This window comes from Haliaeetus albicilla, chromosome 16 (genome assembly GCF_947461875.1).
Source record: "Haliaeetus albicilla chromosome 16, bHalAlb1.1, whole genome shotgun sequence".
In the NCBI taxonomy this organism is placed as follows: Eukaryota; Metazoa; Chordata; class Aves; order Accipitriformes; family Accipitridae; genus Haliaeetus; species Haliaeetus albicilla.
This window is the reverse complement of record NC_091498.1, coordinates 22,047,896-22,070,291: the sequence shown is the minus strand read 5'-3', so window position 1 is coordinate 22,070,291 and position 22,396 is coordinate 22,047,896. Positions and strand designations below refer to the sequence as shown.

The following is a 22,396-nucleotide window of genomic DNA, read 5'->3' as shown; positions in this document are numbered from 1 at the left end:
CTTGACAATGTAATTAAAATTCTTTCTCATATCATGATTTTACCATAAATGTGCACATTGAAGTGCCCTTATGCCTGAAACCAAATTAAGGAATTATTTTTATAAGTGGAAATGTGGAAAAGTGGAGATCTTAAGCCTTTGGAGCCAGGTCCTTCTCAGTGTTCACTCAGCATATAACATTTACTTGCTTTCTTTTAGTGACCAAAGATCTGAATATTATGCTCTGGAAAATGACTGTCACGGTGCCTGGATGAATTGCACTGGGCACAAGTCTACCAGTTCTGGAGTTCAGGGAAGGAAGCATGATTTAGTTGTGCCGTTCTCCACGTGCCTCTCTCTGCCTGACTCACCTTTCTGATACTTTCCCCGCCCCGACTGGTCATACTGCACTCTGCCATCTGCTCAGCCTATCTGAGCAAAACCCACCTCTTGTGCAAGCAGCAGTCTGTTGCAATCTCTCAGCGGGAAGCAGGAGGCCCATGGGAACAGCGGGCACCCTCCAGAGCAGGCCAAAACACTTCCTAAAATAACCATATCTCTGACCCTGTTGTAAAACTGGCTTTCCTTGGGTTTATTCCTCATTGCTTCCCACCTGCCAGCAAAGAACCTGACCCTTTCAAATCAGCACTGACTTACGTGGCAGGGAGCCATAGGAAAGCTAGCACTTCAGGTTAGCACTCCCTTTCCCCTGCTTTAACCTTTATAATCAAATATCAAAAAGAATGAAAACAAACTGTGGCTGCAGTCATTGGTACATTACATTTTCTGTTCTCACCAGCACATTTTATAGGTCACTGTTTGGCCAATGAAACATAACACGGTGTTCCTTTACCACATCCCATTGCCCCCCCTTTTAAAATTTGAAAACAGGTATCTTCTTCCAAGCTAAATACTTTCAAGCACTGAACTTCACAGAAAAAGAAGGTCACAAGCTGACTCATCAACAGTTTAAAGATCCTGGACAGGACATCAGATCATATAAGTTATATAAATGCCAGGTACAGAGATACTCACCACCCAAGAAAACAGGTGTATGTGCTCTTTTTTTTACTATGATTTATGAAGTAAAACATATTACTTCAGGCCAAAATGTCCTGGGCCTGATCTTCCACGGCTTATCATCAATGTACATCTATATACATCTTCTACTCCCCGCGCACAGAGTGAGCTTTCAAATAAATCAGAGAGGAAAGGGGTGATGTCCCTTTGTGTGAGGCATAAACACACAACAGCTGACTTTTAGAAGCTGACCTGCTAAGTTCACTGAGAGAGAGAAGGACAGTTGTTAAAAGGAGTCTAAGTAACAACTGTAAAGATGCCTTTATCCAAAAAATTTATATTCCAAGCATTCAAAATACAAAAAAAATGTCCTTTGCAGTTACTATTTGGCACCACCAGCTGGATGCTCTAAGGAACTAAAATACAGATTTTACTGCTTTACAAAACTGGAAATACCGGCAATGGGATCTTGTGGCTTATGGTCCTGTACACTATTTTGTCTTGCTGGTAAAGTGTCAGTTGTAAATACCTGGTACCTTCTGCACAAGAGAATGACCCTGCTGAATTTATTCGTTGTGTTGAGCAGCAGACAAGTGAAATCTTGGAAATACCAAAGGATGCCCATCTGTATGTCATATGCCTCTAGTGAGATCTCATGCTGGTGGACACAATATACACCAGGGTCCCACATAGAAAGGGATTGTCCATATCACCTGCCTCCTCACCCCTGTGGATGCAAGTGTTAGTGCAGACAGAGCTTGGTCTCATTCCTCCCAGCCATACCAGTAGCATGTTCTGGGCAAGCAGCCGAGAACCGTGTCTCAGGGCAGATGCTCCAGTGTTGAGAACGTTTCACTCAAGCAGATTGCTGTAGTGCATTGTTGTTTCCTGCTAGGCTATTTCTTGCATCTGAGCTAGTAGAAGGTGCTAACAGTGACACCAGGAAAGTAGGGAGAAAAGTTTTAGAAATCTACATTATCACCTCACAGGTTTTTTTTGCAAAGCCCATCCTAGTCCAGTTGGAGTTTATGACAAACTTGCACTTTGTTCCTGTCATAAGTACTTGGCATATATCACTCCTCTGGAGGAGTACACAATGTGAGCTAAGTAGAAGCAAAACGTATCATTCCATTTTGCCTGCTGGCAGAAAAATCTTGAAAGGATTAAGTTGTGGGTAACAGAATATACTAGACGTGTGTAACCTAAGTGATGTAAAAAGATTACTTCTTAATACAGAGCACCACAAACTTATCAATCGCTCAGCAGGGTTCTGCTGTCCTTATCCCTTTGCCAGAGGTGATGAATGGCATGAAAGGAAATAAAAATGACCTCCTGTAGATTCAGAATAGGTGTGGGGGTAGCAGGAGATCATATCTCTACTCCCAGTCCTGGAGGCAAAACTCCCGCATACAAACATCCATTTTGTCTGAAACTGGATCCTGAGATATGAAGTTTTATGTCCAGTGAGCTCAAAGGCATCATCCCTTTCCCCAGTGACTTTTGGTCTGAGCAGAGTTGGCCCCTAAAGCTTTGCAAGAATCATTTCGCCTTCCCAGCCTGGATTCCTGTGCAGTGCATGGTGGAGGTACATAGTCCAGCCCTGAGGAAGCAGGTCAAGTGGCACAGTGACAAGGACTGAGGATGGAAAAGGATTAGAGAGGCTGAGTCAGTCATAGTAAGCAATGATTAACTTCGGGGTTCTTTGCTTTTGACATTCAGATCATGTAAAATCATGGGATTATTTCAGTGCCAGTCAGATCCAAGTCTGGGCCCTTCCCTTTGTAACAAGCACCGTGGACAAGACAGATCATACCAGCAGAGTAAAAAGCAAAAGTTGAAAATGAGTACAAGGTATTCACAATAACTTCTGCTTCAGTGGAAGCACTGCTGTACCTATAAACAAATAAACTATACACTTTGGCACAAGAGGGGCCCAGGACTGGAATAGCAGGAATGTTGCAGATCAAGATTAATGTGCATTGGCACAGCTACGCAGAGAAACATGCATGGCACCTGTCTCCACGGTGCCTGTCTTGAGCTAATGATGTTAATCTCCTGGTTTCATAACCACAGTATTCAAACCTACATTTTAAAACAATACCTTGTAGATTGTAATGTAAACTATTTTGAGGGAAATTTTACTGAGAAGAAAAAACATGCATACATGTGATAAGCCATCCAAATAAGAAAGTAATATATATTAATAAATGTGTTCACAGAGAAAGGAACTTACCTATTTTTAGGAATATGTATACATGTATGTGTGTGTGTGTAAAACTATGTATGTTCTATATGTGTTGATAATAGGATAAGCATTAAAAAGTGTGACAAGAAAGACAAGGACTTTTTACAATCTCAGTTGCCTGAGGTACTGCATAGTTCCTCTCAGAAACCCTTCTCATCTTCTACCTAAAACCCCAGAATGTGCTTCAGCCTGGATTTAAGACAGAAATTCCTAGCGTGGATGGGATGCTGGAGAATCTGAAGCCTTGCTTACAAATATCAGCAATAGGCATCTGATTAGTTAGATGCCATTACGTTATTCAGCCATCCTTAAATAACTATTACACTATTTCAGCCACTAATCCTTTCTGAGAAAGACAAGTAAGAAAGCGTTAATTGGGTGACCATTACATGAGTACTATACTTTCTTTAGGACTGAATGTACTGCAAGTTTTGCTATGCTGTATTCCTTCCTGAAATATTCTTCACTAAGCCCTAACTCTATTAATGTCAAAACTCCTACTAATTTTAGTGGGTCTAGGAGCAAACTTTCTTTTTTCACCAGCTAAGAACAACTCCCTCAAAAAGATAGGGGAGAGAGTAGATACAGGATTTTGTAGCCATGTCTCACGTCAGGATAATACTGTATTTTCATGTTGCTTTTGTATGTTTTGTCTTGAAGACAATAATGAATATTTACAAACATACCAGTTCTCAAATCCCAATGAACTCATTCTTCTTATGTAAAATATGTTCTGAGAAAAACAGTACCTTTAACTGTGGGAACTGTATATCAAGCCTGAAAACCTTTCAGTGTTTTTCTTTTTTTTTTTAAATTGAGAAAATTTCTGGACAAACCATCAGAGATATTTTAGCTTCTTTAGGCATAAGGGACTCTGTATACACTTTAGTGAGAAAAGCAGAACAGTCTATCATTGAAAGACCATATTAAATATTGCACATGTTTTCAGAATACCCATGTAAAATCTGAAAAAAATTTACAGACAATAGGAGGTTCCTACTTTTGCTGTTTTCTCTCAGGAAAACAACAGATGTGCAATTGCTATTAAAACAGTGGACAGGCTGTGTGCTGGTACACCAGAGGAATGTCCTCAGCCCAGTACACCCACTAGATGGGGATATTTCCATAGGACACTCCCGGATGGCGCTGGCCTCCCCAGCCAGCAGTGTTTGGTCTGCCTCGACGGTACCAACATCAGCTCATATTCACGTTTTAGATTCTGGAGTTTTGGATAGGATCAGAGTTAACTTGTTATAAATAGTAATTCAGAGCAGTAACATGCAGTCTGGGACAGCCTGGGGAGACTTTCTCTTTAAAGAACAGCAGATCCAAATAATTTTTTTACATTAGAAAGAACAGATTAACATGTGCCTGTGTGCAAACACACACACACAAACACACACATATAGATGTAATCAAGAGCCTAAATGGAGCACAGATCCTACTGCTTCTTAGTTGGAGTAAGCGCTTCCACAGCCTTTAACAGGCAACTCAGGCATCCAAGACTTTGGGCACAGACTAATTTTTCAATGGCCCTTATGTGTTGGGTATTAGTTAAACTCAGTTACAATTTTTAAAAATATTTCAGGTTTGCTTGAAAATCAGACACTTTGATTTTATTTATGTGTGTGCTTATCTGTAAGTGGTGTGCAAAAGACTGCCTGATGAGAGACACCTAGCGTATTAAGCAGTCATGAATTACAGTGAAAAAGGCACCAGAATGCATTAATGCTGTTTGCTTTTTATAATTTCAATGATCTGATTTTCCAGGACTCCTTAGTACAAGCTACAGAGATCAACTAACCATGGTGATTAACCAGCCACAAGAAGCATAGCTTTCCTATCTGATACTCCTAGTTCTCTGGAAAGCAATATTCACCCCCACTTGAAATCTTCCATGGCTCACTTCCTCCTGTATGTGTTCAGCCAAGGATGATTTGACTATATGTAAGATTGTTTTCTGCAGTCCAGTATTTTTTTCAGTCTGTAAGAATCTGGTCAGTACTTGCTATGCAATGGGGTCCAGAAAGAATAAGGAATTACAGAAATGCTGAGCTTTATGAGGTCCTATTTTATGTATAGGTGTTAACTTCAGAACTGGAAATATCCCTTATTTTTACCCTATGTTGCACAGGTTTGGGGAGCTTTGGGGATATGCTAGATCCACTCACCTCCTGTTTGCAAGAATCATAGAATCATTTAGGTTGGAAAGGACCTTTAAGATCATCAAGTCCAACTGTTAACCTCACACTGCCATGTCCACTGCTAAACCATGTCCCTAAGCGCCACATCTACACGTCTTTTAAGTACCTCCAGGGATGGAGACTCAACCACTTCCCTGGGCAGCCTGTTCCAATGCTTGACAACCATTCTGGTGAAGAAATTTTTCCTAATATCCAATCTAAACCTCCCCTGGTGCAACCTGAGACCATTTCCTTTCGTCCTATCACTTGTTACTTGGGAGAAGAGACCAACACCCACCTCGCTACAACCTCCTTTCAGGTAGTTGTAGAGAGCAATGAAGTCTCCCCTCAGCCTCCTTTTCTCCAGGCTAAACACCGCATAGTCATGATTTTGGAAGATTTCTGTGCTCTATTACCAGTGTTTCATCTGTGCTCTCTCCATCTCTCAACCTCTCTGTGTTCCTAATGTGTCATACCCAGAATAACTGAAGAACTAGTTGTCTGATATTTTTTGAAATCACTTACAATTAAAGTGGTCTTTCTGTGAACCTCCGGGAAACCCAGTCATATATGAACTCCACAGGTCCTGTATGAACTTTATACACTCCACAGCGCAAAACAGATTCCAGAGACCTAGGAAATCATCACACATACCACTGAGCTGAATCACTGTATAAATGTTATCTTCATTAACTATTTATCCTCTTAACCCTACAAGCTGGATAAGAGCACAGGAACCCACACCTCTGTCAACAAGCCCACACTGCTCCTTTTTGTATCTTACCCCTTTTCCATTGCACTGGTAACTGTGGATTTTTGCCAGCTGCATGTAGTTCTTGGCTGGCATTTGAGAAATAACTCAGCTGGTGGCTGAGAAAAGTATGTAGGGATGATCCACCAGAACAAATTAACTCCTTGGTCTCTGCTATATTTCTTTGACACAGCTAGTTTTCCTTTAAGTGTTAGGTGCTATTCAAAATCTCTGCAGTGCCTTTCTTTGTCCCCCTCCTAATTTGTTTATTCAGAAGTATTTCAAATGGCAAATTAGAGGCATGCATTAAACTAGTATGCATTAAACTATAGCTATGTATAACATATGGAAAAAACAACTTACGGCCCCATCTCATTACTTGTATACACCATGAGTAAGAAAACTGACAATTTATCCACAGCCTGCAGTTTTCCTGAAATAAACCATCAGTCAGTGGTCGACGCAAGCTTAATTCTGGACAACTTTCCAGCATCAGTGGTATGATCCAGTGGAACTGCCAGAAAAAGTTGTCCAAGACAAGCTAAACCAAATTTTTATTATATTGCAAGATGGTCTTTGTAAAATCATGTTTTCAGAGAAGTGTTTGCCCAGTCTCTTTGTTTATCAGCAAATTGATACTTCTTCAAATTGTAACATCCCATTAACTTCAAAAAACACTGGTGTATTCAAAGTGCTGTGGGGAACATCTTATATCTCAGTTTGAGTACACATCATTGAGAAAACAATCAGAAACTGAATTTAAAAAGCTGTTCTTGATACTTACATGGTGTTACAAGTCCTACAAAAAATGCCTAAATTAACTTAATGCATGTGCAATGTTGAGATCCTTTCTCAAATATGTAGAGTGAAAGCCTTCCAAAGACTGAAATACCATTGATGAAAGCTTACTACAAAGTGTGTAAACAGTATTAGATATAAACTACAAAACAGAACATTATAATCACAGTCCAGCAGCTGTGACTGAAGGAAAAAAGGTTAGCACCATGGGAGAGGCAGGATGGTAGTACCAGGGACACAGTTCAGCAGTCTTTACATTAAAGCAATGATAAGTCCGTGCATGGTGCAGACTCCCAGGTGCCATGCAGCTCTCTGAGATGCACTCAGGCATCAGGGAGCTCAGCCTTGCATTTCAACAGAGGTTGCAGAATCCCTTAGATTAAAAACCACTTTTGTTTTCCAGAGCTGAAAAGAGAGTGATGAACACACAGTTGAGAATCTAATCCAAACCAGCACATGAATTATACAGAGACAACAGTAAAGACAGTAATGTCTAACGATTCATTTTTTAACTCTCACCGTCATTTACAACAAAATATTAGTCACTAGAAAATACTTTTGTTACAGCTTTGTTGTGTTCCACACTGCAAGTATGACCCTCTCTTATCTTTCTATAAAAATGCTAGCAGTATCATGGTTTGTGTTGTTCAGTAGCAACTCTCATTTTCACAGTTCCTTATCACACAAACACATCTTTATGCTTCCACATCATTCCCACCACAGCAGGGGGAAACATTTTTAATCAAACAAGTGCAGAGCCTGCGACAACTGTTTTGACTGTCATTTAAAAGCTAACCTCACCAGCTGAATAGCTGTAGAGATACTGATCATATCAGATCAATCAGACCCAGTTCTGACCCAGGCTTAGGTCCAGGAATGAGGTCTGTGCTCTGCTGATCAGTCTTCAGCCCACCCTAATTTCAGAGACATCTGTCCATGCCAGCCCAAGCCCTGAAAGGGAATCTCAAAAGAAAAAAGAGGGAGGCTGTAACTGAAATCAGCACCGAGAGTTTGCATGTTTCTTGGTTTTCATGTCAACTTCAGAATATGTCAAATAAAGAACTGGATGCCATACTGGTGAAAATTAATTAATTAGGGGAGTAGTGTAGGTGTGCTACACTAATGTTACGGCTTCTAGTTTAACGGTATGCTTTTTGTGTCTAACCCCAGGCTCCAAATGGAGCAGCCAAGAGAAAGAAGGGAGAGCTTATTCAACACAAACACACACAGGAATGACAGACCAGTCCATGGAAACATCTCTATGCAGGAGCCGGCAAAAAAGTATAGAGTGGTCATCGCTAAAAAAATTCAGAATGCGTTAAATATAACATAGCTGAAAAAGTAAATAACTTAGGGTGAAATTCTTTTCCTTCAAAGGCTGACACAGATGCATGTACATGCAGCGAATATATACACCCACTTGTATGAATTATGCTGGAAAGAAACATATGCATATTAAAAAGCCATAGGGAAATCTGTGCTTTGTGTAGTGTATAATTTTACTAAAGTATATTAAAACCTTGAGATAGATGGCTTATTAACCTATCTTTTGCCCTACACCATGGCAATACTGTAGCCTTCTGGGAAATGAGGCACAAGATATGTCTGTCCCTTGCCACATCTGTATCACAAATGTATCACAGAAGGGATGAAGGATACAGCACAATCAGAAATTGTGATTTGCTCTTGCAGAACTTGACAGATCAGTAACTGTGAAAGTATTTCTCTGACTGGAGGCTTGGGAGCAGTCAATCAGGGATATAAGAAAGGATGCAGTCTTGTGAAAGATAGAAGCTGAAGTATAAATGTCTTATTCCAGCTAAGTAACGGTGACATCTTCCTAGTCAGCTCCTGGCCACAGGGCTGCCTGCCTTAGGCTGTGTGAGTCTGGAAAAAAAGTGAAAACTCAACTCACAAATCACGAGGCAGTTGCCTTGAAATATGTAAGGATACAAAAATCATTATTGTAAACCAGTGCAAGATCCTTTGCATGCTCAGTGGACTCTCTGTTCTGATAGGGAGAAAACTGAAACTTCTTCCTGGGGCATTTGCTTTATTACTTGTTTTACTTCAGTAAGTACCTACAGCAAGATGTGTTTTCATGACACAGATAAAATAGAATTATCAGGTTATATGGTCCAGTTTAAAGGTTACCAAAACCCAGATAAATCAAACCTCTTTTTATTTCCTTCCACAATTTTGTTCCAGAGTAGAGATGCTAGCAAAAAATTCTCAACACAGAACAGAATTAACTCAAGTTCCTACAGGGCTGTGCCCTCACTGTTTATTACTGCACTATGGGAATTGTTTTCTGCCATTGCTACCTTAGAGGTCAGTCAGCTTATAGGGGTCTGTGGAGCTGTCAGACCCGTTTCTAGATACCAAATTCCTTGTTGTTCCAGGACAAGTTCTGCACAGTCAGTAGTCTACACTGCAACTGGAAGGGCAATTAAAACCTGAAGCATTCACTGTAGCTAGAAAAAAACCATTGCAGTAAATGCAAAAGTTCAAGATAAGTGTAGGAAACTGTTCTAACATCAGATGAAGCTGCATTAAAACAGACATCACCCTTTAATATGCTGGAGTATAATAGCGAAGAGGTTCTGTAATATATGCCTTTTTAACATCCATCAGCGCCATTGACAGGTGCCATTAGGAGCCATTGCTCACAACAGAAACATCCAGCATAGTGCATATATGAAATGGCACACCAGAAGAAGTAGACATGTAAAGAGAACAAAGCAGTACTTTAATTTATTATTTACCATAAGACACATAAATACTGCTTATGAAATTTACTACTTTTATATTCATTTTATTGAAGGACTAATCATTCATGCTTTAAATACATTAAAAATTATTAATGTGCTCTCAGCATATACATACACACACACAGAGGTACATGCATATATGTATATCTACTCTTTCACCCCAAGAATTACAGTTCTATATTCCTTATTGTCCAGCAATCCTTGCAAGGAAAGAAGAAAGTTATGTAAGAGTTTTAAAATAATTCTCTATGTTCTTTGTTTTTCCGTCAAGAGTAGAAACCTGTTAAGTTAGTAATCTTGTTAAGTTAGGGTAGCATACTAAAATAAGTTGAAAAATACAGCCTACTATTGATTAGTTGAAAAAATTACACTTAAATACCTTAAAATACATGTGAACTTTGGAAGTGAATGTCATTTCCATTATGAAATGGTATTAGAACTGAAAAGAACGATATTACCTAAACAAAACAAAAGTAGGAATACATTTTGTTAAAATAAAAGTTACAAAAATTGAAATACAGAAGGAAAATATGGCTTCAAAGTCTGTCTCAAATGCCCAGGGAACAGGAAGGAGGGAAACTACAAGTTGATTTTTAGGCAAATCTGAAACAGAAGGCCAACTCTGGACCTGCTCACCAATGTCAGCAGATATCTTCCCTGGGGCAGCCGTAACATGATGCCGAGAGAACAAAAGCAGTGACTTGCACAGGGGTATCAGGGTGGGCACAACAAAGAAAGCTTTGAAAGAAGATGATGGTCTGTCCCTTACAAGACCCGTCTCCTAGGTGCTAGGCAGTCTGTTTGCCCACAGGGAGAAGAGTGTGACCCAGAAGAATTCAGAAATCATGTGAAATCTGGGCTCTACCAGACTTCATGGCATTGCCCTAAAAAGGCTTTCAACAGCGCTGTCAGTACAAGGGTTGTCTCCTAACCCCAAAATAGGGCACACAAATCAAAGATCCTCAGCAACTGATATTCCCCATAAGGGACAAAGACATAACCTGTAGCCTATCTGCAGAAAGACTTTCAAAGGTGCTGAAATAAAAAGTATGCTCCTGGAAGACTAACACTCTTCCAAAAGCCAGAGAAGTCACATTATTAAAAAATTGAAGGGCTTCATAGGTGAAAAGAATGTGATTTGAGTCACTGACCCGGTAAATTATTCACTCATCCTGGGCAAACACACAATACAGATGACTCCTTCATTGCACTGTCTCTGTGTAGTTGTCTGACATCTGCTCTGCACCCGTTATCTCATCTCATTAGAGCATGATCTAGAAAGTTACCATGACTTATTTTGCTGCTGGCTGACAACCATGTTGATTCATTAGTTTATTTTAGAATATGACTGATAGTTGTATGTCTGTGTCTGCCCAGCTCTATCGGACACATCATTAATGTTACCTCAGTTCCCCCAGATTCTGTCTTTGTTACTTTGCGCAATTGGCAATTTCTTTTATCCATTCATTCATTTTGGGCAAATTATGGGTGTTTCTTCTTCTTCCTCTCTTGCTTAAGGCTATGTTAAAGTGGCCATTGTTAATGCTTTTGAGAAGTTCTTGATGAATTTTAGTTGAAATCAGTATATTCTCTTCTTTCAATAATTGCTCTCTTTCCACAGCTTATACTTTTAATTCCAGTTGTTCCCTATGGCTAATGAACATGTTGCTTTTCTGCAGGCATTGTGATTTTATTGTGTTTTTTTCGGTTTAAAGCTTAGTCACATCCATCATCCGTCTTTTTTTATTCTTTCTGACAGCCTGTTTCTAAATGATAAATTTGGTAATATGATGTAAACTTCTTCCAACAATTCTTCCTTTTCCTATCTTTGCACAGTATAAGATCAGCAATGGAAATATATCTTCAGCTTCCTGGCAAGTGATATTTTTATAACTTTTAGACTAAGTGCAAAAGCGAAATACTTGTCAATAACCATTTTTAACAGTCTGTGATCCTCTTCAACTGTTGCTGTGCAGCCACACATCTACTGATAACATTTATGGCACCTGGCAACAATGGCAAATCCCTCCTTCTCCATTCAAGCTGCTTTGGTGTCACCACTCTGCCATTCCTTCCAGCTGCAGTGTTGCACCATCTGCTGTTTGTAAAGCATCTCCTTTTAGTGCTTACTTGTAGTTTCTGAGGATTGGTTTTAACAGCGTTTTATGGACAATGACAACCTTCATGTTCTGGGACGTCTTGTCCCGATTGCTTTCATGGTACCCCTTGCTGTTTATTTTCACAGTTCTTGCAGCAATGCGGCAATTCTTGTTGCCATTGCCATCCATATGCCACTCTTCTAGCACATTTTACCTCTATTTTGGGTCACTTGTGATGCTAATGCCACCTAGATTTTATTTTGTATGGGGCTGACAGCTCCTGTTCTAAAATGTGACCACAAAAATTTATTTGCACTCCACAGTACCACTCTAGCCCACTTGCATTTAAGTCCTTGAAAATAACTTGCAAAACAAAGTACTTGCTGTAATTTTTGTAGTTTGGTTATTGCCTCTGCTCCAAGATCCTTTCTGATTCTTAAATAACATAAGATTCGAGGCCTCCATCAAAAGTAGAATCCTTCCTTGTATTGAAGTACAGAGAAGTATTTGTTTTTTTTAAAAATAAGATGCTTATTAAAACCTTTCCATGTAGATGACCCACTCCCAATTCTGTTATTTTAGTAGGTTTATGTTTTATTATGTAAACAATAAAAATTTAGTTTCACAGTCTGCAAGAGATATCACAGTCCATTACTTGAAATTTTAAAATATCCTGAATTTAAAAGAAAACTGTTTAAAAATATTTTGTGTGCATAATAATTTTGTATTAAAGCTAAATAATAATAACAGCCCTAATAGATTGCAGATAATGTGAATTTACAGAGTGATATGCAGTAATACTTTTTTCAAATGCTATTCCATATGGATTATGAACTTTGCCCTTCATATTTCAATAGGAATTTAAGTAAGCATCTTGCCAGAAGAATATTGGAAAAAGAAGCTAGAAAATAGCAGCTGAATACACATTCAAGACAGCATGCTGTTTTGAGTTCTTTTATCTTATCTCAGAAAGTACATCTCGGAATATTTACAAGAGTGTTGCCAGCTCCTGCAATTATTTGTTGGTGGTTTTGCGAGGGGGCTGGAGCCTGTGACACCAGAACAGATGCCTTCTCTGAAATGCCACTTCTTAGTAGAATCTCACTCAGATGTCTCCCATGCTTGGGGATGAGCAGCAACTTAAAATGCTGCAGGAGAGGCAGATCTCTCCAGGGCAGCAGGCAAGTGGAGGGTGTGGTAGGAGATGCAGGGACACAGGGAGGGTGTCTCCCAAATCTTAAGGGACTGTGAGAGGGCTACCAGGGTCCACCTATGCCCTTCCTGTGTCCTCAAATGTAAGTGAGAACTTGAATCACCGGTGATTATTTCTTATCAGAAAAGAAAAATTGTAAGAGAAATTGAATGAATTGGTTTTCACAGAGGAATCCTTGTTTTGTTGTCTTCAACAACAAGCTTGAAAAGTAGATGATGTGGGGAAATAGTGTGCTAAAGTAAAAGTCCATATCCATGAAAAAAATGGATCATATAATGACCCACAAACTCAAGTAAGGCAAGATGGAGCGAACACCTATTTTTTCTTAATAAAATACATTTCTTTGTTCTGAATCATTCAATGCCTTTTTCTTGTGTACTTTAACAAGGGCCATATGCGAGTTAAATATCAGTGTATCAATGACTTTGTACTTGCACTAGCAACTTTGAAGATACACAGTCAGCCGAGAATATTCGCTACTCCTTGTTTGAGCAAATGCATTAGACCATCTTTAATTTATAAATTTTAAAACTCACATCTTTCCAAATGAAGGATTCATATGTTTTTGTAGCTTCAGGGAAGCAGCCAGCTGTGAATGCCTAACCTTTATTGTGGGATTTCTGTTCTCTTCTATTTAATACACAAACTTATTCACCATAACAACCACTAAAATGTGTGTGGCACAAAACAGTAAAAAAAAAAAAAAGGCAGCAATATCCATCCTTGAAGGAATACTAATTCAAGCAAACTTCAATTCCATAATGGAAAGATATACAAAATACCATAATTCAGAATGGCAGGCAATTTTAAAACTGGAAATATTGGAACTGTTCCTCTTACATGGATATAAATAATGATAAACCCACTAAAATCTGTGAAAGTAAAGTACAACGCCCAATTTTAGCTGAAATTATGTTCTGTCTTTTGTGAAATAAATAAATAATAATGCCCTGTGATGTTATTTACACAGGCAATGGGGAAATACGTTCATAAGATATATTTAGAATAAGAAATGGAAAATCAGAATATAGGAATGACTGAATTTCTTATAAGGTTTTATCGCATTGTTTGCATTTTTTTATTTTGAAGTGACAATGACATTAAACTAAGTTTTGACTATGTACTAAACCAGAAAAATTGAATAATGAGAGAGTGGAAATCTGGTAGAGAAAGGCTATATATGTTACAGAAGACAAATTACCTTGTTAGGTCTTAATCAATCATACCTGATGGTTTTGATGATGTTTTAATATACAGTTTTGTATTTCTCCTGACTTCATAAACGTACAGGATATGCGGCTAAACACCATCTAGCATAACACTGACATAGCTTCACTAAATCTACAAAAGGGAAGATTGGATTGCTTGTATGATTAGGCAAATCCTTAGACAACCTACTGGCTAGTGAGTCATCTATGAAATTGCTGCTGCCAAGCTGCGAACTTCATGAGTATTTTGTCATTGCTTACTTGCTTATCATTTTCAGAAAGGCTTGAGGAATAAATGGTTGTGTGACCTTTGGGGGATTTCTTGAATGCCTAGAATCTGCAAAGATCGAAGTGAATGGCCAATACATGATCTATAATGTTTTCCTAACACAACTATTATCTTTGCGGTTTTTGGTAGCAGCAAGTGCAACTTATAGCATGAAAGAGGAGAAAACTGGCCAACGTATGACACACATTCTTGGCCAAGAGATGAAAAAATTTTTATCCTCATACACAACCAAAGCACTATTACACATTAGATTCCCTATGTTTTGTTAAAAAAAGAGGCAAGCAAACAATTTTTTCCTCAAATTAAATGTCTCTTCTTGTGTACTACATGTATGATAAAAGTTCTCCATTTCTTACTGTGCATTTGGTTCTTTCTTCTCCTATGTCCTTTATTCCATGCAAGCACATTTTTTTCATTGTCCTTTAAACTAGCTTCAGGTTTCCCTTCCCCAGTCATTTGCTTTTCTGAATTAACTTTTTTGTTTCCCTGCTAAAGCTTCACTGTCTTGTCTGTGTGACTTTCTTTCATACAGTAACTCCCAAGCACTTTTTCTCTGCAGCTCTTCCTTCACACTGCTTCTCTTTTCCCATGTCCCAAGCCAGTCTTCTCACTATCACTTCAAAAAACCTCCCTACTGCTCTAGGGGTTATCTTTTAAATTCTCCTTGTATGAGTTCCTGTCTACCTTACTTCAACCCATTTCATCTCTTACTATATTTGGTTCCTTCTCTTGCAGGCACCTTCTTCATAAGTTACTGTTGGCCCAATTTCACAGCAGCTCTTTGCCCATTTCTTGATTCTTTTGTCCCAACTCTCATATATACATGTTATGTTTGCCTATAGTACAATTTCAAGAAGCAGAATAGGGGAACTGGAGCTAGGAGATGAGCTATGTACCAAGACTTAGGTCATACCTAACTTCATGTTACGAAGTGCTGAAGCTAACAGGACTGGTCACCAAGTAATTCCATGAAATACACTAAAAAAATTGACTCTAGGATGGCTTCTCTCTACACATATCACCTCTAAGAAAAAGGAGACCTGCTTCCCTATGCTATCCAGGCAATATGATTCAACGGTGGCCTGGAAGGATCCCCCTTGATAATGAGAGAATGGCTTAATATTTGTTGATACCCAACCGTCTCACTTTTTGGAACTGGTATCAACAAAGTTACCAACTATCTATCTACTACAAACTGAGTGGAGACATTGATTCATTTCATATGAACCACTAAAAACTTTCAACTATTACTTACTGATCTGAAATACACTCTAAAAAAGATCAGGAGATAGAGTTTCTGTATTTCACTCCCAGTTTTCTTAACCACCAAGTCTTAAAAGCATGAAATACTATGACAGTCCTCATGAGAGTGTTTGTAGCTACAGACCATCAGTTGACACACTCCTTGTGCCCCAACAAAAACATATGTGCACACTTCTGTAAAAAGAATTTACATTTTCATTTATCAGACAATATTGCACTTCCTGGATAGTTAGAATAACTTGGCATGCAGAAGTTTTAAAGTGTAATTTGATTGTATAGAATCATAGAATCATTTAGGTTGGAAAAGACCTTTAAGACCATCAAGTCCAACAGTAAACCTAACACTGCCAAGTCCACCACTAAACAGTGTCCCTAAGCACCACATCTACATGTCTGAATGCACATGGACAATATGTTTGAGCAGCAGGAAGTTTTCCATCCACTGCCATGGACTTATGCATTACAAATAGAAATAAATACTTCCTTATAACTTTCAGAACCTTATTGCCATAGGTCATTATTTTTAAACCGAGCCAATGGCTTGGAGTGGCATTTAAAGTGTCTAGGACATGTACTAGAATACAGCCATTTGCCTATGTACATAATTTGCACTTGTGATTGTAGAAAAGAGTCCTTACCAGGCTTTGCAGTTCGCCTAAGTCAAAGCAAAGTCAATATGCTGTATTTCCGTGGTCTGGGAAGCAGATACAGTTTAAAGGTTTCATCTGGTTTCTTGTTGTCACAGCTCTAATAATGTCTGGTAGGTGACTCACTGCTCCATCCGCTATGGTCATGAGTAACTGAGACAATACAAGGCACACTAAAAAAAATAGGCATTGTTGATTAGTTAGGCCTTCACCAGTTAAAACCTGGAGTACCTTAAAAGGAAAGTACAGTCCACAAAGCAATAAAAATGAGATCAAAGCAAGTTCATATTTCAAATGCATAGCTGCTATCTTGCTAAATAATGTGCCGTTAAAACTGAAAAATATTTGTATTTGCATCATTCTATTTTTCCTGAGTAAAGTACAGGTGCCACAAGATGACTTGTTTGAAAAGACTGTCAAGGATTTACTGTGTGCTGATAGGTCAATATTTCATAAGTTCTTGGCATATGATAATCTAACTTCTAGAAAATTCTACGATCATCCATGAGAAGGCCAGAAGGAGATAATAGAGCTCCACTCTAAACTCTGCAGCTGTGAAGATAAACCTAATACAAGTCCCTTTCTTCTTTAAGAAAATAAAATTAAGAAAACCACACATCTCTTCTTCAATCTGTTAAATAAAGGCCCACAAAGTATTCACCTACACCTGAATGTTGCTCTGGTTCTGACAAGGCACGAAGTTAAATACCATAACTGTTCATAATCAAATCTATGTGTGATACTGTTGCATTTTTTAAACAAGGTCTTACTACCTTGTGATTTAATCAATTCATAGAGCAAGTTAAATTAAACTAGAATGAGGCACAGTTATTCCCAAAAAGTATTAAATTAGGAATTTTTCAGGACCCATAATTCCAGGAAAACTCTGTTGATATTCCTCTCGTTGTAGTCAGGTTTCTCCCAAACATATGTTAGCATTTCAGTGTCCTTAACACCTATTTACTTGAGCAAGACCTGACAAAACTATGATCATTAAATGAATCTGCTCTAACTGCTTTGAAATCCCTAATTTTTTCCTAAATCTTTCCTAAAGCTCCTAGATCTCAGATTGAGCTTAAAAATTTTATATATGTTTAACGTATAAAAAGTTAAACATTGAGCTGACCCAGCAAAATAACTCTGTGGGTTTTTATACTTACACTTATTCAGTCCTGACATTTACAAGTTTCCATACTGTAAAACCCCATGTGAGTAGAAAAATATTTTACTACAACTCAGAGCTTTGTAAGTGCAAGCAATCTGGTAAAACTAATGACCAGTAAAAAGAGTAGACAATCAATACTGTTATCACATCTTGATCTGTCTGGATAGTGTCTCTCCCATGGAAAATCCCTAACTGATACTGTACTAATAAAGCAATCAGTTTCACCAGGGAATTAAACTTACTGCTGACATGCTAAACACTATTTTTCAAGACTGTAGTGTGGATACATAAATTCACTGTAGACCATAAGCATTCAGTTTGTCACTTGTTGTTATTCCACTTTGTCAGTTAGCTGCACTGAGTTTGATTTGCCCTTGGCTGCTGTCACACCTGGCCTTTCAAGCTGCTGTTAGCAGGGACTCATTGGCAGAACACAGTCTCCCGCAGGACGTTCAACTATGATCCTCCACTGACCACCCGTCACTGAACTGGCCAGCCTTCCTGTAAGACTCATAACAAAATCATCATGGGCCAAAAGCCACAAATGGGTACTTTGGTGTAGATGTCCTGCATAATTGGGGAGTAAGGGAAAGGAGCACTGCAGGGAGTAAGGGGAGTAAAAGGAAATTCGCTCTGCAGGTGACAGGGTCAGCCCTGCAGCAGGGCAATCTCTTGGCAGCATCAGCCTCAGCAGCCCTCCCGGCCTGACTCCAGCCATATGGTACAGCCTCTGTGGTCAAATTCACATGAACAGCCAAGACACATGCAGCTTAAAATGATAGAAACTGCAAACTTCACTAGTGTTATTTCCCTCTCTTAACTCTGCTCTCCCTCTCTCATGCTCTCCTTTCCCCTTCAGTGGGGAATTTAGGCTTTCAGTTTCTGGAATTTTTGCCTGCTGGTGATAGATTTTGTCTTTGTTGTACAGATGTTTGACGTTGTTTATACTTATATACTTCAGAAGGCTGCCTTTTCATATTATAGGTTGTATATTAGCCAGACATCTTGCTATTCTTTTTTTTTCTGCAGCTAACTAATTGATTGATTGTTAGCAGTACAATTGTTGGAAACGAAAAAGAACTCAATTAATTGGTAAAAGAACATGCAAAATAACAGATGTTTGAAACACAGAAAACAGAATATAATATACTGCCTTTAAATGAATAAACAATGTGTGGGAAAAAATAAATCAAACATGCACAAATCCCTACCCTGCTGCTTTCAGGAGCATGGTCTTTTGTCTCAAAACTCATCCAACCAGAAGGTGGTTTCTATTCTCCAGAACCACTGATTCAGATGATCTCTGCCTTTGACAAGAGTGCATTCACCACGACGGGGGCCATTTTTGCTTCAAATCCACCTTAAGGGTCTTGTATTGAGGCTGACCTAAGTCTTACAAATTTTTTTTTATGTAATATCGCTGGGATATGCTTTTACTATGTTTCTAGCTAAAATTATTCCATCTTATAATGTCCTTTCTAAATTAATAAATTAATGTGTAAGAATATGCATGTATATATGTGTATCCTGGCAAAAAGATCATACGTGTTTTTGTGTAATGTAGGGGTTTTTGCGTAATATATCTGTTCAGAAGCGATGCTCTTTAGAGCATCTTTTGTCTTAGAAAAACATCAGCTCTCTGGGCTGCACCTTAGCTATTAAAATCTGTTACAGTCCAAAACATATTCTTTGACATCTTTTACCTAACATAATTTTAAACAAGACTTTGCATGAGTCCAATATAAGAACATGCTATTCATAGTTAATCCTACCTCCTCAGAAGCATGCTTTTAAACAGAAGCAGTATTTTCAAAACAGACATGGCTTTCTTCCTGCTGTAAAAATACAGTAGAGATAACCTGATGACAGGGTTTGTTAAATTAAATACAGATGAATTCTTACCTTTTTTGATTTTTTTGTGGTTGTCACTGTTGCTTTAATCATACAAGATAAAAATGGTAGAACAAGTGACCAGAAGAGGTGATCAATACTACAAGCTCCTTCTGATCCCCATTAATTCTGTTTAAAGATAGAGTGTAACTAAGTTCCACCGAAACTTAAGGGAATTTTTCCACTAACACCAGTGAGAGATAATCTAGGTTTAACATTTTCAGTATAAGTAATTAAAGTACCTAAGGCCCTGATCTAGGTTGTATGTCAGTATAATTATACAAGTGTAGCTAGTTTTTGTACTATTGTACACATAGCTATAAAGGTGTAATTTTCTTCATGGGCATTCAAATTCTGCTGAAAGAAATATAAACCAGTAACAGCTCTCATGTTAGCTGCATGCTTTGCTAAGACTTAACTGTAAATCAAAAACCTACTCAGGTACTAGAATAGGAGTACAGACTTGGGCGTTTATAGTAATGCAACCATATTAGAATAAATGTGCACCCCCAAAATTTTCCATACAGCTAAATCCTTTTGCATAGGCACTCAGGGTAGAGCCAAGAAGAATGATAAAGGTTAATCATTACAAATCCTAAGTTTTAGGTGCACTACCATCTATGACAATTTTTCTCCCTTAGTTTGCAACATCCCTATACCCAGCAGATCAAGTGATACCATGGGGAAAAGCACCTAGCTCCAAATGCAGGGAAGAACCTAATCACGCTGGGAATTATGTCAGGCTGCTAGCATAGCACCGTGCCCTAATGTATATACCTGCCTCTCAGTCAGGCTAATGAGCTCAGGCACAACATGGGGTCACTGTGAACTAGACCTGGTTTGTGTCTTGCCGGCTCAACATGTGAGCAAGGCACAGCACCGCTGTGTCCGTGGCTGTCCCATGGCTGTCCTCACAGACACAGTTACGGGCACAGGGGACTTCAGCAGCTCCAGGGCAAAAATCTAAGCAGGTGCTCTAGAGTACTGCAGGTTGAGCTTAGAAGACATCATTTGGCTCCTCTGGCTATAATCACAGTCAGCCTAGAGCCTTGTGTGCACAAGGAAGTTATTATGAAGTAAACCAAGGTGACAGCAGAAAACTGGAAGAGCTGTTCTGCACTGACCTCAGCTGCAGATCTTCCATTCTGGGATACAAATGCAACCTCACCACTCAGGCCAATCCCCGTCCAAAGAAAGCTCACTCGAAGGAGCTAGGAAAACTGAGTTCAAATCCGTGAAAACAGTCAGAGTAACTGTGATTGCATTGTAAGCTTATTCCACAGTACTTCTCCATATTGAAAGATGAATGTAGTCTTAATTCACTGCAACAATACTGAATGAAGTGTATGCTGCAGCATCTTGTTAAATGGTCAAACAATGCATGACTTTATATCCTGTCAGCCCTGTCAATGTCAGGGTTGGGTTTTTTTAACTACATTCATCAAAGGCAGCATGGGAGGGTCTTCCCAAGCCAGGGTTTGGGACTGTGGCCCTCATCTCACTGCAAGAGAGAGAGACTTTAGCTCTTTAGACCCATCTCTTCTAAAGTATTTAGGCAATTAACACTTACATATGCTTAGATTGTTTAGAAAATTGGTTTGAGGCCAAATTTACAAAGATATTACAAGCAAGCATCTAGCTTCTATTCCATTTCCTTGGGAGTCTGATGAATAAATACCTTTGGGAACTTGGGCCTCAGGTGTTTTTTTGTGAATGTTTTCATTGTGCCTGATCTAACCTTCAGTTACTCCTCAAAGTTAAGAAAATTAAAATTCTAAATGCTACTTAAGTGTCACCTGGACATCATCAGTATTATTAAGCTGATTTGAGGCAGCGGATGTACTGGAAACCTAACCATAAAGACAGAGGTAGAAAAGAGGAGTATGTTGTCTCAACATTTCTCTGACAGTACAGGATTGTTTCATGTGCCATACTTCCCGCAATGTGATGGAACACAGTTAAACTATTAATTAATTCCAGATAATTCCTAACATTCTTTATTACTTAAATTGTGTAGTCCAAGAGGTTTACATAAAAAAAAAAAAAAAATCAAACTGCTCTATCAATAAACTAAGATTTACAGTGTGTCCAGAATGAAACCTTGTGTTGCACTGAACAGAAGTATGATGTGCAGCAGCTGAGAGACTAAGGGAAGGGTTTCCCTCTGGGGACACAGGGGCCTTCCCATCTCTGCTGCTCTCTACTGCATTTCTGCTAGCATTCAGAGCTGACTGGAGCTGCCTTAGGTTGCCAATAACACTGGATTTTATAGTGGTGATTATTGTAACAATGCACTTGCAGGAAATTTTCAGGACTTAAATAGTTTCTGCAGAAATACTTTACTCACTATTACCTCTCACCCAGGCTCCGAAATAAAATGAGGCTTATAGGTCGGTTCTCTCTTGGCACAACAATGTTGCCCCGGAGCAGCGAGCTGACTGCAGCAAAAACTGTCCATGAATTTCTTGGGGTGCAGCACGAAGAGGAAAAATAATGCGGAAATTGGGGAAGACGCACACAGATACAAAATGATGATGTTGCCTGAAATTTTGTAGAAAAACGTTTGAAAGGAAACAATCAGGGAGAGCGGGGTGCTGGCCAGCCAGATGCAGGATGCGTCACCTCTCAGAGACCTAGCTGATCCTCGGAGCTGAAAACACCTTTTGGAAACCTTCGCCGAAGACTGGAAAGCAAAACACATAATGGCGATGCCGAGCAGCTCCCACCATCCTCTTCGCATTAAACCTGTTCAAAAAATCAACAGGAGGCAGGCCTCGGGTCTGAAGGGGAAACGCGCGCTGCTCCTTTCACTCAGCATCTCTCCCCCCGCCCCCCTCAGCCCCTCTCCTGCCCGCTCCCCCCTCCCGGGCCGAGG

General features: G+C 39.1%; 1 protein-coding gene and 1 long non-coding RNA gene across 2 annotated transcripts in view; one reads left to right on the top strand and one right to left on the bottom strand.

The window, feature by feature from the left end:
- Positions 1–6,789: 6,789 nt before the first annotated feature.
- Positions 6,790–22,232, bottom strand: LOC138689290 (uncharacterized). Its single transcript, XR_011328164.1, has 3 exons — positions 21,875–22,232; positions 16,458–16,639; positions 6,790–7,381 (listed from the first exon to the last, which is right to left on the bottom strand). It is a non-coding gene; the product is annotated as an uncharacterized lncRNA (long non-coding RNA).
- DKK3 (dickkopf WNT signaling pathway inhibitor 3) overlaps positions 22,209–22,396 on the top strand; it is a 29,623-nt gene continuing 29,435 nt past the window's right edge. The window contains 1 exon segment of the mRNA XM_069803904.1: positions 22,209–22,395. Coding sequence (XP_069660005.1) covers positions 22,224–22,395 — 172 coding nt within the window. The 5' untranslated portion in view covers positions 22,209–22,223.